Source organism: Thunnus maccoyii, chromosome 19 (assembly GCF_910596095.1).
Source record: "Thunnus maccoyii chromosome 19, fThuMac1.1, whole genome shotgun sequence".
NCBI lineage: Eukaryota > Metazoa > Chordata > Actinopteri > Scombriformes > Scombridae > Thunnus > Thunnus maccoyii.
In genome coordinates this window covers 29,099,591-29,117,295 of record NC_056551.1, presented here as the reverse complement: position 1 = coordinate 29,117,295, position 17,705 = coordinate 29,099,591, and the positions used below count along the sequence as shown (strand labels likewise).

At 43.4% G+C, this 17,705-nt stretch overlaps 1 protein-coding gene across 4 annotated transcripts in view; it reads left to right on the top strand.

The window, feature by feature from the left end:
- The window catches only part of myo5b (myosin VB), a 52,848-nt gene that overhangs the window by 7,005 nt on the left and 28,138 nt on the right, over positions 1-17,705 (top strand). For all 4 annotated transcript variants that reach the window (XM_042394895.1, XM_042394893.1, XM_042394896.1 and 1 more), the window contains exons 2-10: positions 7,175-7,285; positions 10,030-10,201; positions 11,197-11,341; positions 13,719-13,875; positions 13,977-14,120; positions 14,496-14,577; positions 15,137-15,244; positions 15,407-15,516; positions 17,413-17,678. In XM_042394895.1, coding sequence (XP_042250829.1) covers positions 7,175-7,285; positions 10,030-10,201; positions 11,197-11,341; positions 13,719-13,875; positions 13,977-14,120; positions 14,496-14,577; positions 15,137-15,244; positions 15,407-15,516; positions 17,413-17,678 — 1,295 coding nt within the window. The remainder of the gene's footprint in view (positions 1-7,174; positions 7,286-10,029; positions 10,202-11,196; positions 11,342-13,718; positions 13,876-13,976; positions 14,121-14,495; positions 14,578-15,136; positions 15,245-15,406; positions 15,517-17,412; positions 17,679-17,705) is intronic.

Below are 17,705 nucleotides of genomic sequence, written 5' to 3'. Positions count from 1 at the left end.
GTGCGTTTTCAGTGTGTTTTCAGTGCGTTTTCAGTGCGTTTTCTGTGTGTTTTCAGGTGCGTTTTCTGTATGTTTTGAGTGTGTTTTCTGTGCGTTTTCTGTATGTTTTGAGTGTGTTTTCTGTGCGTTGTCTGTATGTTTTCTGTGCGTTTTCTGTGCGTTTTCTGTATGTTTTGAGTGTGTTTTCTGTGCGTTGTCTGTGTGTTTTCTGTGCGTTTTCTGTGCGTTTTCTGTGCGGTTTCTGTATGTTTTCAGTGTGTTTTCAGTGCGTTTTCTGTGTGTTTTCTGTGTGTTTTCAGTGCGTTTTCTGTGTGTTTTCAGTGCGTTTTCTGTGTGTTTTCGGTGTGTTTTCAGTGTGTTTTCAGTGTGTTTTCAGTGCGTTTTCTGTGTGTTTTCTGTGTGTTTTCAGTGCGTTTTCTGTGTGTTTTCAGTGCGTTTTCTGTGTGTTTTCGGTGTGTTTTCAGTGTGTTTTCAGTGCGTTTTCTGTGCGTTTTCTGTGCGTTTTCAGTGTGTTTTCAGCGCGTTTTCAGCGCGTTTTCTGTGTGTTTTCAGCGCGTTTTCTGTGCGTTTTCTGTATGTTTTGAGTGTGTTTTCTGTGCGTTTTCTGTATGTTTTCAGTGTGTTTTCTGTGCGTTTTCTGTATGTTTTCAGTGTGTTTTCTGTGCGTTTTCTGTGTGTTTTCTGTGTGTTTTCGAGTGTTTTTTCAGCGTGTTTTCAGTGTGTTTTGAGTGTGTTTTCAGTGTGTTTTGAGTGTGTTTTCAGTGTGTTTTCAGTGTGTTTTCAGTGTGTTTTCTGTGTGTTTTCTGTGTGTTTTCAGTGTGTTTTCTGTGTGTTTTCAGTGTGTTTTCTGTGTGTTTTCTGTGTGTTTTCAGTGTGTTTTCAGTGTGTTTTCTGTGTGTTTTCAGTGCGTTTTCTGTGTGTTTTCTGTGTGTTTTCAGTGTGTTTTCAGTGTGTTTTCAGTGTGTTTTCTGTGTGTTTTCAGTGTGTTTTCAGTGTGTTTTGTGTGCTTTGTGTATTGACGGTGTTTCCTCTCAGGCGTCTCTGTCCTCATTACTGTGTGTGTTTCCTGCTGAGATGCTCTACATGCAGACGACATGCTGCTCAGTCATTGGACGGTTTCTGACCGTGTCCCAGATAAACACACAACAGACATGATGGAGGTCATATTATAACAGAGGGCCTCTCTAATTGGCTGCACTGGAACATGAACACACAGAAATGTGAAATATTTGTATATTTACAGACGTCATCAGATATCTGTTTCCAGGCCGAGTGTGAGCTTCATTTAGCTTTAAATCATTTTATTAATGAGTCGAGTGTCTGAACTGTGTCTTCATCTCAATCAGAGCTGCAACCAACACTTATTCATCATCCGTTCATCTGCTGCTTTTCCTCTCAATGATTGGAGTTCATTATTGATTTATAAAATGTCAGAAAATAGTGAAAAGTTCCGACATTGTTTCTCAGATCTCAAAGTCAGAAACACAAAGACATTCACAAACATCTGTATTGTTTCCTTATTGTTTCTGACACATATCTCTTCCTCTAACTACTCTGCTTCTACTTGAAAAGGATTCGTTAATTAAGTCACCGCAATCTAAAAAACTAACTTTTTACAACAAGTCGTAACGAGAAATTTAAAATCTCTGTAATTGATCACAGATCAGAGGTGAAAAATTCAATTTGGTGCAAAAGATCAAAGAAGAAGTGAACAGAAAAATGGTTAAAGGTTGAATATATTTATCTTAACATCAGAACAATATAAATAGTAATAAAGCAGCTGCTCATGTAGAAGCAGGTGGATCCAGTAGGCGTCTGGCTGCTGATGAAGAGGAACGTCTTCATTCTGCTCTCTGATTGCACAGGAAACATTTGATGCTCGTTTGTGACCTCAGAGAGGAGGCAGGTATGCAAACCGAGCCTCAAAACATTCAAATAGTCGGTTTGTAGAGTCGAGACAGACGAGGACACGTTGATGCTCATCGTGGAGATAACACTTTAATGGGGGAAATTGCTGATCACTCAATAAACACACAAAGAGAGCATTGTCAGGTTATGAAATAGTGTAATCAAATAATACAATCAGAAGTATAATGCATCATAGTTCTGGAGACAAAGATACCACCTAGCTATCTTTTCTTTGTCTGAAAGGTTAACCAGTCCCTTAAATACTGCTCGTACAGAATTTCAGACATCTGTTTACTAACCTTACAGGTCAGCAACCCTCAGATAGAAACATAAGTCAAAAGTTCAGCTAACCTAGGAACAGACTTTCTTCACGACCATATATGACAGTACATAAGCACCAAGTAACATCACAAAATAACATTACTACTATATTAAATTAAGGACAAACCACACTATCCTCTAAAGCTGATCAGTTTTACACATAAACATCTACATAACTACAGTTTATCTTATCACTGGCTCAGGTAAAGGTATAACAGAATAAACTTAACTGTTAGACACACAACTGCCTCATCTTACACAGCAAAGAACTAAGTTTAGAATAGACACAGCACACACAAACTAACACTAAACTGAACTCAAACACTGTCTGAAACATGTATGATATATTGAAGGAATACATCTAATGATAACCTGTTATTCAGTTTTCTTTTACAACACCCTTCACTTTTCCAGCAGTTGGAGAAACTACAGACTGTATTAACTGACACACCGGAGTCTGTACTGCACATTTACTGCCAGACTGACATCTTCCTGCAAACCTTCTGCTCCGCTTGCATTCACCGTCAGTTTCTCAGCTGCTCGCTCTCTCACTCGCTATGCAAACATATTACGCACTACCGTATTCCTTAACGGAGCTACACTGCCATTAGTTTCCCAGGTAACGACCCAGAGGTTGACTCAGGTATCAGAGCAGCGCTGCACAGAGGCTCCCAGACGCTGTTGATTTCCTAATGAATGGATATCTGGCTTTATTTTTGGCCTTGCGGGGTTCTTGTTGTTATAATTACTGGAGAAACACTGATTCAGTAAACGTTGAGTTAACGTTCAGTAACCGTTGAGTACAGTTAGACCCAGCAGGCTCCATCAGGTTGGGCGAGTTCAAAGTTGTGAAAACAACGGAAAACGTTGTTTTCACAGGTAATTTGTTAGTCTTTTCCCCCCGCCGCAGGAAATAATGGATTAATCCTGGAAAGCTGTTGATGTAGCACTTTTCTCCTTATGAAAGTAACACGGAGATTATTCGACCAATGAGAATTTGGTCGGACGAGAACATATCGATCGACTAATCGATCAGGAGACTACAGCCCTACTTCTTGGATGGCGTCTGTTGAGGTTGACTTCCTGTCTGAGGAGTTTCCACAGATAATCCTTGCTGTGTCTTCTGTTATCGGTCGTACGGCTCCTCCTCTACCTCCAAACATCTGCTGCAGCTGTTTGGCTTCTGTTCAGCAGCCTGCCGATGATCCTCTACCTTCTCACAGTCTGCTCTCTGCTCGTTCAGTTGATTCCTCGCCATGTGAAGCCACATCAGACACAACCCAGAACACAACCCAGAACCAGACACAACCCAGAACACAACCCAGAACCAGACACAACCCAGAACACAACCCAGAACCAGACACAACCCAGATCACAACCCAGAACACAACCGAGAACCAGACACAACCCAGAACACAACCCAGAACACAACCCAGATCACAACCCAGAACACAACCGAGAACCAGACACAACCCAGAACACAACCCAGAACCAGACACAACCCAGAACACAACCCAGAACACAACCCAGAACCAGACACAACCCAGAACACAACCCAGAACACAACCCAGAACACAACCCAGAACCAGACACAATCCAGAACACAACCCAGAACACAACCCAGAACCAGACACAACCCAGAACACAACCCAGAACCAGACACAACCCAGAACACAACCCAGAACCAGACACAACCCAGAACACAACCCAGAACACAACCGAGAACCAGACACAACCCAGAACACAACCCAGAACCAGACACAACCCAGAACACAACCCAGAACACAACCCAGAACACAACCCAGAACACAACCGAGAACCAGACACAACCCAGAACACAACCCAGAACACAACCCAGAACCAGACACAACCCAGAACACAACCCAGAACCAGACACAACCCAGAACACAACCGAGAACCAGACACAACCCAGAACACAACCCAGAACCAGACACAACCCAGAACCAGACACAACCCAGAACCAGACACAACCCAGAATCAGACACAACCCAGAACACAACCCAGAACCAGACACAACCCAGAACCAGACACAACCCAGAACACAACGGAGAACCAGACACAACCCAGAACCAGACACAACCCAGAACACAACCCAGAACACAACCCAGAACACAACCCAGAACCAGACACAACCCAGAACACAACCCAGAACCAGACACAACCCAGAACCAGACACAACCCAGAACACAACCCAGAACCAGACGCAACCCAGAACACAACCCAGAACCAGACACAACCCAGAACACAACCCAGAACCAGACACAACCCAGAACACAACCCAGAACACAACCCAGAACCAGACACAACCCAGAACACAACCCAGAACACAACCGAGAACCAGACACAACCCAGAACACAACCCAGAACACAACCGAGAACCAGAACACAACCCAGAACCAGACACAACCCAGAACACAACCGAGAACCAGACACAACCCAGAACACAACCCAGAACACAACCGAGAACCAGACACAACCCAGAACACAACCCAGAACCAGACACAACCCAGAACCAGAGCTGCAACCAACGATTATTTTCATTGTCGATTGTTTTCTCAATGAATCAATCAGTTGTTTGGTCTATAACGTCAGAATCAGTGTTTCCCAAAGACGACTTGAGTTTACTGTCACGGAGGATTAAAGAAACCAGAAAATATTCACATTCAAGAAGCTGAAACCAGAGAAATTTGACATTTTTTAATCAATGATCAGAATAGTTGGTGATAAATTTCATAGTTGTCAACTAATCGATTAATAAACTTAATCGTTGCAGCTTTAATGTTCAGGTTCTTTTATGATCTTGTTCCTGCAATCAGCAGTTAATTATGACTCACGAACGTTGCACTGAGGTTGTATTTTGGTTTGTAATGTAGTTTATCTAATATGTTTGATTTTAATTATACATGAGATCAAATACTTCACCTTCAGAATAAAACAATTATTGTAAGATGACATCATTCTGAGTCATTAATACTAGTGATATTGTTTGTTTATATACTATACATAAACAACAATAAAACAAACAGAATATTCTATAAATACACTGAGACATTAGTAATAAAGTTGGTTCAGCGTGTTGATCAAATCTGTGTTTTACATTCAGGTGAGCAGCGGGTCACTTCCTGTCTGCAGGTAAATGATTAGTGGCCTCCCCGCTGGTTTAAAACATACTGGGATGTACTGGTTTACCACCATCACGTCCAAAGTCTTCAGTGTTTCCTTCCACCTTCCTGTCTGAGGTGTAACAGCAGCTGAAAACATCAGATGTGTGTAGTGATGATGAGGAGGCCGTGACCTTCATCATATCAACACATGAAACTAACTGCAGCCCGTTAAATAAAACAGGTTTGGTCTTTATCGTGAGCAGCCAGTCGTGTGTGTGTGTAGTCTGTCATAGGCTACTTTGGACCAGTAAATTGGGGACGGCTTGTACAACTGGGGACAATTGCTGTGTCCCAAATTAGTAAAAAGTAGATAATTGGGTGAGTGGTTAAAGTTAGGTTTAGTTTAAGTCTATGTAATGTCCCCAGAAGTGACCTATGACAACGTGTGTGTGTGTTAGATTTGCATTAAAGCCGGTGATTTCATGTCTCAGGTACCGAACTGACTGTTTGAATGTTTTTATGTCTCACATATGACTGAATGTTCAGATTAAACAGTTCTGTTAACTTCCTCCTTTACGTCGCTGCGATCGACAGTTTGGAGGAAGTTAAACCTGCTTCGAGCCTCCGATAAACAACAAAACCACCTCAAATCCTCATAATATCATTCAGTTTACTGTCATAAAGACTAAAGAAACCAGAAAATATTCACATTTAAGAAGCTGGTATGACAGCTCTGAACTCATACATGTCATTCATACCTCAGAGAAACCTGATGAAAGCAACAAATGTTCTTAAATCACCGGTACGTCGTGCTCGGTGAGAGTGAACGTGTCGGTATCGCAGCTTCTTGCGCGAGTCAGAATATTGATCGCTGTTGGTTTCAGGTTGTTAATCAGAGTCCTGCTGTGCTGGTTTAATGTGTAGTTTATGAATCAGTAGGTCTGAATGACTCAGTTCATCTGCTCTCAGATCAGTTTATTATCAGAACGAATGTAAAACAAAAGGCTGAAGAAGCTCCGCTCGTCTCACAAACCTTCTCACATCTCTACTTGTAGTTTATTAACACGCGAGACTGACGGAGACGTATTTGATCACTAATATTTCAACAGGAGCCTAGAATATAATTTATAATAATAATAACTTATTTGCTGTAGAATAGAAGTTAAAATATATATAATTTTTTTGTCTAAACGAAGCCAAAATATTTAGTTTTCACTTCCACTTCCTGGAACCAGGGAGCCAGGATGTTATAGAACCAGGGAGCCCACTTCATAACTCTACACATGAATACTTTATTTTAATGGAGAACATCTTCACACTCCCAGTTAAAAGGCAGCGTTGGAGCAGGATGGAGGACGGTCTGTTCTACTGTAATTTCCACATTAATGATAATCAGTGAAGACTAATGAAGCCTTTGATCAGGATGGAAACGTCTTTATCTACAGAAGCAGATAAAACTTGTGAGAGAAAGTTGTAATTAGATCTCATTACTGTGAGAGAGAGAAAACTAACAGGGAACCTACAGCAGGAACCAGGAACAGGTTCATTCTTCTGCTTAACAGCTCAACACAGAACAACACAAACACTTTAAATAAAGAAATAAGAAAATGTAACTATCAGCTACATATTTCTGTACAAGAAGTGACAGCAAACTCTCACATTTTAGAGCCAAACATGCAAATATTTGGAGTGAGTGAATTAAAATCATCAGTTTGAGTCCCGTTAATATCAACAGAGAAGTGAAATACTGTGTTTGTTGTGCCGTTTGTTCATCTCTTTATCATTCTGTCTGCTAACGGACCTGATTGTGTTTGTTTCAGTTCACTCGGGTTTGGATCCCCGACCCTGAAGATGTGTGGAAGGCTGCAGAGATCACCAGAGACTACAAAGAGGGAGAGTCGGTCCTGCACCTCAAACTGGAGGATGAAACGGTATTTACTGTCCCGTCTACATACGTGCTACACGCTCGCTATTCACAAATTCACTGATTTCAAAAAGACATTCATGTCAGAACATATTAATCTCGCTGTCAGTTGTCAATTTTTGCAATTTGCATTAAACGTTATTAATGAACTATTACGATTTTGAGGAATTATACATCAAAAACTCTGAAAAAACAACTCATGGCAGTTTGTGAAATAAAGATTGAATCTATAGATTTGTGTACATGGACACAGACTTTCCATTTGTTTTGGTGACATTCAGCTGGACTTTCAGACTGATGTGTTTTAGTTTGAAGTATCTTTCATGCAGCATGTCGAGACTCAGAAACGTTGCACATCACTGTTAAACAATAATGTTTTATGATGTGACAACACTGTGGTTAAGATCTGGTGAGGTTTGGGTTAAAATGATCATTTGAAATGTTGTTTAAAGTTACTACGTCCTTAAAGTTAGGCAACCTTCGTCACCATGGCAACAGTAAACACCACAACAATCATAGTTATGTTTTTTAAAAACTGTTCCGACTCGCGGTTGGAAACGGGAAGTGAACAGCGGATAAACCATCCACCTGACAGTGTGTTGTCATGTACTGACGGTGTGTTGTTGTGTACTGACAGTGTGTTGTTGTGTACTGACGGTGTGTTGTGTACTGACGGTGTGTTGTTGTGTACTGACGGTGTGTTGTTGTGTACTGACGGTGTGTTGTTGTGTACTGACAGTGACAGTGTGTTGTTGTGTACTGACGGTGTGTTGTGTACTGACAGTGTGTTGTTGTGTACTGACGGTGTGTTGTTGTGTACTGACGGTGACAGTGTGTTGTTGTGTACTGACGGTGTGTTGTTGTGTACTGACGGTGTGTTGTTGTGTACTGACGGTGTGTTGTGTACTGACGGTGTGTTGTTGTGTGCTGACGGTGTGTTGTTGTGTACTGACAGTGTGTTGTGTACTGACGGTGTGTTGTTGTGTACTGACGGTGTGTTGTTGTGTACTGACGGTGTGTTGTTGTGTACTGACGGTGTGTTGTTGTGTGCTGACGGTGTGTTGTTGTGTACTGACGGTGTGTTGTGTACTGACAGTGTGTTGTGTACTGACGGTGTGTTGTTGTGTACTGACGGTGTGTTGTGTACTGACAGTGTGTTGTGTACTGACGGTGTGTTGTTGTGTACTGACGGTGTGTTGTGTACTGACAGTGTGTTGTGTGCTGACGGTGTGTTGTTGTGTACTGACGGTGTGTTGTGTACTGACAGTGTGTTGTGTACTGACGGTGTGTTGTTGTGTACTGACGGTGTGTTGTTGTGTACTGACGGTGTGTTGTTGTGTACTGACGGTGTGTTGTTGTGTACTGACAGTGTGTTGTGTACTGACGGTGTGTTGTTGTGTACTGACGGTGTTGTTGTGTACTGACGGTGTTGTTGTGTACTGACGGTGTGTTGTTGTGTACTGACGGTGTGTTGTGTGCTGACGGTGTGTTGTTGTGTGCTGACGGTGTGTTGTTGTGTACTGACGGTGTGTTGTTGTGTACTGACGGTGTGTTGTGTGCTGACGGTGTGTTGTTGTGTACTGACGGTGTGTTGTGTGCTGACGGTGTGTTGTTGTGTACTGACGGTGTGTTGTGTACTGACGGTGTGTTGTTGTGTGCTGACGGTGTGTTGTTGTGTACTGACGGTGTGTTGTTGTGTACTGACGGTGTTGTTGTGTACTGACGGTGTGTTGTTGTGTACTGACGGTGTGTTGTTGTGTGCTGACGGTGTGTTGTGTACTGACGGTGTGTTGTTGTGTACTGACGGTGTGTTGTTGTGTACTGACAGTGTGTTGTGTACTGACGGTGTGTTGTTGTGTACTGACGGTGTGTTGTTGTGTACTGACGGTGTGTTGTGTACTGACAGTGTGTTGTGTACTGACAGTGTGTTGTGTACTGACGGTGTGTTGTTGTGTACTGACGGTGTGTTGTGTACTGACGGTGTGTTGTTGTGTACTGACGGTGTGTTTTTGTGTGCTGACGGTGTGTTGTTGTGTACTGACGGTGTGTTGTTGTGTGCTGACGGTGTGTTGTTGTGTACTGACGGTGTGTTGTTGTGTACTGACGGTGTGTTGTTGTGTACTGACGGTGTGTTGTGTACTGACGGTGTGTTGTTGTGTACTGACGGTGTGTTGTTGTGTACTGACGGTGTGTTTTTGTGTGCTGACGGTGTGTTGTTGTGTACTGACAGTGTGTTGTGTACTGACGGTGTGTTGTTGTGTACTGACAGTGTGTTGTGTACTGACAGTGTGTTGTTGTGTACTGACGGTGTGTTGTGTACTGACGGTGTGTTGTGTACTGACAGTGTGTTGTGTACTGACGGTGTGTTGTTGTGTACTGACAGTGTGTTGTTGTGTACTGACGGTGTGTTGTTGTGTACTGACGGTGTGTTGTTGTGTGCTGACGGTGTGTTGTTGTGTACTGACAGTGTGTTGTTGTGTACTGACGGTGTGTTGTTGTGTACTGACGGTGTGTTGTGTACTGACAGTGTGTTGTGTACTGACGGTGTGTTGTTGTGTACTGACGGTGTGTTGTTGTGTACTGACAGTGTGTTGTTGTGTACTGACGGTGTGTTGTGTACTGACAGTGTGTTGTTGTGTACTGACAGTGTGTTGTTGTGTGCTGACGGTGTGTTGTTGTGTGCTGACGGTGTGTTGTTGTGTACTGACAGTGTGTTGTTGTGTACTGACGGTGTGTTGTGTCCTGTCTCAGCCTCTGGAGTACCCCGTGGGTCAGAAGAGTAACCCTCTGCCGTTCCTCCGTAACCCCGACATCCTGGTGGGAGAGAACGACCTCACAGCTCTCAGCTACCTGCATGAACCGGCCGTCCTGCACAACCTCCGAGTTCGCTTCCTGGAGTCCAACAACATCTACACCTACTGCGGTCAGTACTGCAGTCAGTCAGTCAGTACTGAAGTCAGTCAGTCAGTACTGCAGTCAGTCAGTACTGCAGTCAGTCAGTCAGTCAGTACTGCAGTCAGTCAGTACTACAGTCAGTCAGTACTACCGTCAGTCAGTCAGTCAGTACTGCAGTCAGTCAGTACTACAGTCAGTCAGTACTACCGTCAGTCAGTCAGTCAGTACTGCAGTCAGTCAGTCAGTCAGTCAGTGCTGCAGTTAGTCAGTCAGTCAGTGCTGCAGTCAGTCAGTGCTGCAGTCAGTCAGTCAGTCAGTCAGTACTGCAGTCAGTCAGTCAGTACTGAAGTCAGTCAGTCAGTACTACAGTCAGTCAGTCAGTACTGCAGTCAGTCAGTCAGTACTGCAGTCAGTACTGCAGTCAGTCAGTCAGTACTGCAGTCAGTCAATCAGTACTACAGTCAGTCAGTGTGTTCTTGTGACTGTTGGTGTATTATGTCTGTGATGTCTGTTGATGTAACGGTGTTGTTGTGACTGTTGGTGTATTATGTCTGTGATGTCTGTTGATGTAACGGTGTTGTTGTGACTGTTGGTGTATGATGTCTGTGATGTCTGTTGATGTAACGGTGTTGTTGTGACTGTTGGTGTATTATGTCTGTGATGTCTGTTGATGTAACGGTGTTGTTGTGACTGTTAGTGTATTATGTCTGTTGATGTCTGTTGATGTAACGGTGTTGTTGTGACTGTTGGTGTATGATGTCTGTGATGTCTGTTGATGTAACGGTGTTGTTGTGACTGTTGGTGTATTATGTCTGTGATGTCTGTTGATGTAACGGTGTTGTTGTGACTGTTGGTGTGTGATGTCTGTTGATGTAACGGTGTTGTTGTGACTGTTGGTATATGATGTCTGTGATGTCTGTTGATGTAACGGTGTTGTTGTGACTGTTGGTATATGATGTCTGTGATGTCTGTTGATGTAACGGTGTTGTTGTGACTGTTGGTGTATTTCTGATCTGTGTTCAGGGATCGTGCTGGTCGCCATCAACCCGTATGAGCAGCTGCAGATTTATGGCGAGGAGGTGATCAACGCCTACACCGGGCAGAACATGGGCGACATGGACCCTCACATATTCGCTGTGGCAGAGGAAGCGTACAAGCAGATGGCCAGGTCAGTCCGTCAGTACTGCGGTCAGTACTGCAGCCATCACTGAGCTCAACAATAGTACAACAGTAACAACATGACTGCAGTCTGTAGTTTACGTGTGACTTCAGACTCACAGCATTAATAAGTGACTGGGTCACTGCACTGAGCTGAATATATACGGTATAAATCCTGCTGGAGAAGGTAAATGTTTCCTGTGATATTTCTGTAACTGGTGGAGGTGGATAATTACAGTGTTCATGTGAAACCTTCTTCATCCTTTATCTGATTTCACTTGTAATTACAGTCTGAACATCACGACTCGCTGCTCCAGCCGCTGGATTAACACCGTATTAATGTTAGATTCATCACATCAGTGCAGAATGAAGCAGCAATATTTAAACAGGTTCCATCTCACACATCTATAGTTTCATTATTCATATTAAATATTAAAGCGCATCCTTGCTTCCTGTTGTTAAATCCTTTAGTTTACAGTCCTGGTCGTTATAGTATATTTATGGACTTTATAGTTTATTTATGATGGAGTTTTAGAGCCGCTGTTATAATCTCATCATCTGAGATTTTAATACTCAGTCATAATAACAGATGAAAGCAACAGTAACACAACATTTAGTCGTCAAAGTAGCTTTTCTTGTTTATTCCTGAAATAATATCACTTTTCACAATATTACAACCTTTCTTGTATCTTTATTTACTTCTTTTTATGACTTTTTCTCTGTACTTTTATATCAAAATATTACGACTTTCCTCTCTAAATATTTTATCTTTTGTCTTATAATATTATGACTTTTTTGTAAAATTATGATTTTTCTTGAAATATTATTTTTATTATATATTTTTATTTTTGTCTTATTCAAAAATAAAGACAACTTTTCCTCATAATATTATAACTGTATTAAAGACATTGTATCACTTTTTGTTAAAATTATAACTTAATAATATTTTCATGTAATATTATCACTACATTCATGAAATATTACAACTTTTTAGTAATATTATGACCTTTACTTGAAACATCCAGGTGATGGTTATGATATATTACAACTTTTTATTCACAACATTACTTATTACTCGTACAATTGTTATTTTATGTCAAAATTTTGCAACTTTTTAAACTTTATATCACTTTATTCATGACGTAATATTATGACCTTGTCTTGAAATATTATTAATTTATTTATGACATATTACAACTTTTCTCTGTAAAATTACAACTTATTAAGACTTTCCTCAACGCTACATTCTTCCTATATACTTATTTATACTTATTTATACTTATTATCTTATATAATTATTTATACTTATTATCTGGAAAACGTTTTCTTGCAATTTATTTCTGTAAACAATTTGACTTTATTCGAGAAATCTTTTTATTCTTAAACTCTGTTGTAGCTTTAATGAACCGAGTTTATCATATAAACATGTCTAATAAAGTAGAGTCGTGTGTGTGTGTCTGTACTGTATGTGTGTATGTGTGTACTGTCTGTGTGTGTGTATGTGTGTACTGTGTGTGTGTGTGTGTGTGTGTGTGTGTACTGTGTGTGTGTGTGTATGTGTGTACTGTGTGTGTGTGTGTGTGTGTGTACTGTCTGTGTGTGTGTATGTGTGTACTGTGTGTGTGTACTGTGTGTGTGTGTGTGTGTGTCTGTACTGTGTGTGTACTGTGTGTGTGTGTCTGTACTGTGTGTGTGTGTGTGTGTCTGTACTGTGTGTGTACTGTGTGTGTGTGTGTCTGTACTGTGTGTGTGTGTGTGTGTGTGTCTGTACTGTGTGTGTGTGTGTGTACTGTGTGTGTGTGTGTGTCTGTACTGTGTGTGTACTGTGTGTGTACTGTGTGTGTACTGTGTGTGTGTACTGTGTGTGTACTGTGTGTCTGTACTGTGTGTGTACTGTGTGTGTGTGTGTGTACTGTGTGTGTACTGTGTGTGTACTGTGTGTGTACTGTGTGTGTACTGTGTGTGTGTGTGTCTGTACTGTGTGTGTGTGTGTGTCTGTACTGTGTGTGTGTGTGTGTGTACTGTGTGTGTGTGTGTGTACTGTGTGTGTGTGTGTGTGTACTGTGTGTGTGTGTGTGTGTGTGTTGTTTTTATTAACATTAATATTCTGTTTCATTGTTTGCATGTCTTGTATTGTGATTATTGATCAGCAGCTGATCATGCAGTGTAATGTCCTGTATGATATGTTTTACTAACATTAATATTCTCTTATCATTATTAATAACTTTGTCATTTTAAACCTTCAGTCTGACTTCATATCATCCTTCTACAGATGAAAAGCTGTGCTGCATTTACAGCAACGTTTATTACGCAGCGATGTTAAATAAATAAATAAAGGTAAATAAAATGAGAAAGTGAACCTCTCTTCTTCTGTGGTTTCTCTGCAGAGATGAGAGGAATCAGTCCATCATAGTGAGCGGAGAGTCTGGAGCAGGAAAGACGGTGTCTGCGAAGTACGCCATGCGTTTCTTCGCCACGGTGGGCGGCTCAGCTAACGACACTAACGTGGAAGAGAAAGTTCTCGCCTCCAGCCCCATCATGGAGGTCAGTTTGACGTTTGGGGGATTAATATATGTTGCTTTTATGCAGCTCTAACTCACTAACATGTGAAACGATATTGATTATTTTCTCTCCGTGTCCTCCAGGCGATCGGAAACGCTAAAACCACTCGAAACGACAACAGCAGCCGCTTCGGGAAATACATCCAGATCGTCTTCAGTCGACACTATCACATCATCGGGGCCAACATGCGCACGTACCTGCTGGAGAAGTCTCGGGTTGTTTTTCAGGTCAGCGTGACGTCTAGAGCTGCAACCATCGCTCAATTTAATCGATTAGTCGATCAACGGAAAATTAATTTCCAACTGGATGATAATCAATTAGTTTTAAGTCATTTTTTTTAAGAAACAAAATGCAAAAATTCTCTGATTCAGCTTCTTAACTGTGAATATTTCCTGGTTTCTTTAGTCTCTGAATGTCTTCGGGTTGTGGATTGTTGGACTCATCAATGAATTGAAAATAACTGACAGACTAATCAATGAAAATATTAGTCAGCTGCAGCTCAGCGATGTCACTGTTTGATTGAAGCAGCAGCGTTTCGTCGACTGGATCTTTGGATGAAAGCGTTTTCTAAATGTGTTTGATTGTTGCCGTTTGTCTGACAGGCTGAAGACGAGAGGAATTACCACATATTCTACCAGCTGTGTGCTTCGTCCACTCTGCCAGAGTTCAACGACCTCAGCCTCAGTGAGTCTCATCCTTCCTTCTCTTCACACATCTGAACCTCAGGATCCAGTCAATGTTTCTGTTCGGGGTCTTTTCTCTGCGTTCGTACGAGTACGATCCAACAAACTCAGTTTCAGCCTGATGAAGGTCAGCTGTTCACGAGCATCGTCATCATCAGCATCATCGATAAATATCCTTATAGGTCGACCTGTTCCGACGTGTTTGTGGGCGAGTTTCATTCACAAAAAGAAGAACTTGAGGTTTCTGCTGTCAGGTAGAAGTTACTGAGCTGCATGACTGCAGGTGATGATGTCACACTGCTAGAACGGAGGATATTCAACTAGTGAACTGTAGAAGATGTCACAACACTTCAATGTGTGACCTGCACATATTAAAATGAACATATTTAATCTGCAGATTCATTCAGATTCCTAAAGAGAATTCCAGATATGGAAAATGAGAAACAAGTTGTGTTTAATAACTCGTACACGCCGCTAAAGAACACATCCGTCTGTACGAGTGTTTCTTACATGAGCAGCAGTGAATGTGAATCTGATTGGTTCTCCTGTTTGTCCTCCAGCCAGCGCAGAAGATTTCACCTACACGTCTTTAGGGGAGAACATCTTCATCGAGGGAGTGAACGACGCCGAAGACTTTCAGAAGACCAGAGAGGCCTTCACTCTGCTGGGTGAGGAGGGAAAACTCACCGAACTCAAACCAGACGGTTTATAGAGTCGTCTGAGTGGAAACAATCTGAATGATTGATAACTAGAATGTTTGATATGTCAGCTTTCTGCAGGTACGACGTGTAAATGTTGTTGATAACATGTCTGTTATCTGTGACCTGCAGGTATAAAGGACAGCAGTCAGAGCAGCATTTTCAAAGTAATAGCGTCCATCCTCCATCTGGGCAACGTACAGATCTGCTCCGAGAGAGACGGAGAGTCCTGCCGCATCTCGGTACGTCCTGACATCATCACCATCCTCACTATCACCACCATCCTCACCCTCCTCACCATCCTCACCATCCTCACCATCACCACCATCCTCACCCTCCTCACCATCCTCACCATCCTCACTATCCTCACCATCACCACCATCCTCACCCTCCTCACCATCCTCACCATCCTCACCATCCTCACCATCCTCACCATCACCACCATCCTCACCCTCCTCACCATCCTCACCATCCTCACCATCCTCACTATCCTCACCCTCCTCACCATCCTCACCATCCTCACTATCATCACCATCCTCACCCTCCTCACTATCCTCACCATCCTCACCATCATCACCATCACCACCATCCTCACTATCATCACCCTCCTCACCATCCTCACCATCACCACCATCCTCACCATCCTCACCCTCCTCACCATCCTCACTATCATCACCATCCTCACCCTCCTCACTATCCTCACCATCCTCACCATCATCACCATCCTCACTATCACCACCATCCTCACCCTCCTCACCATCCTCACCATCCTCACTATCCTCACCATCCTCACCATCCTCACTATCCTCACCATCCTCACTATCACCACTATCCTCACCATCCTCACCATCCTCACTATCCTCACCATCACCACCATCCTCACTATCCTCACCATCCTCACTATCACCACCATCCTCACCATCCTCACTATCACCACCATCCTCACCATCCTCACCCTCCTCACCATCCTCACCATCCTCACCATCCTCACCATCACCACCATCACCACCATCCTCACCATCCTCACCATCCTCACCATCCTCACCATCATCACCATCCTCACCATCATCACCATCCTCACCCTCCTCACCATCCTCACCATCACCACCATCCTCACCCTCCTCACCATCCTCACCATCCTCACCATCCTCACTATCCTCACCCTCCTCACCATCCTCACCATCCTCACTATCATCACCATCCTCACCCTCCTCACTATCCTCACCATCCTCACCATCATCACCATCACCACCATCCTCACTATCATCACCCTCCTCACCATCCTCACCATCACCACCATCCTCACCATCCTCACCCTCCTCACCATCCTCACCATCCTCACTATCATCACCATCCTCACCCTCCTCACTATCCTCACCATCCTCACCATCATCACCATCCTCACTATCACCACTATCCTCACCATCCTCACCATCATCACTATCCTCACCATCCTCACTATCACCACTATCCTCACCATCCTCACTATCCTCACCATCACCACCATCCTCACTATCCTCACCATCCTCACTATCACCACCATCCTCACCATCCTCACTATCACCACCATCACCACCATCCTCACCATCCTCACCATCCTCACCATCCTCACCCTCCTCACCATCCTCACCATCCTCACCATCCTCACCATCACCACCATCACCACCATCCTCACCATCCTCACCATCCTCACTATCCTCACCATCACCACCATCCTCACTATCACCACCATCCTCACCATCCTCACTATCACCACCATCCTCACCATCCTCACTATCACCACCATCCTCACCATCCTCACTATCCTCACCATCACCACCCTCCTCACCATCCTCACCATCACCACCCTCCTCACCATCCTCACCCTCCTCACTATCACCACCATCCTCACCATCCTCACTATCACCACCATCACCACCATCCTCACCATCCTCACTATCCTCACCATCACCACCCTCCTCACCATCCTCACCATCACCACCCTCCTCACCATCCTCACCCTCCTCACTATCACCACCATCCTCACCCTCCTCACTATCACCACCATCCTCACCATCACCACCATCCTCACTATCCTCACCCTCCTCACCCTCCTCACCGCTCCGTCGTTAACGTCGTCATGCTGTTTTGTGTTGCAGAGAGACGACCTCCACCTGAAGCACTTCTGCCGGCTGCTGGGGGTGGAGCTGCAGCAGATGGAGCACTGGCTCTGTCACAGGAAGTTGGTCACCGCGTCCGAGACGTACGTCAAGAACATGTCGAGCAAGCAGGCGGCCAACGCCCGCGACGCTCTGGCCAAACACATCTACGCTCGCATGTTCGACTGGATCGTGGAGCACATCAACAAGTCCCTGCAGACGTCCTCCAAACAGCACTCCTTCATCGGAGTCCTGGACATCTACGGGTACGGAGCACGTCGGGGTTAAAACCG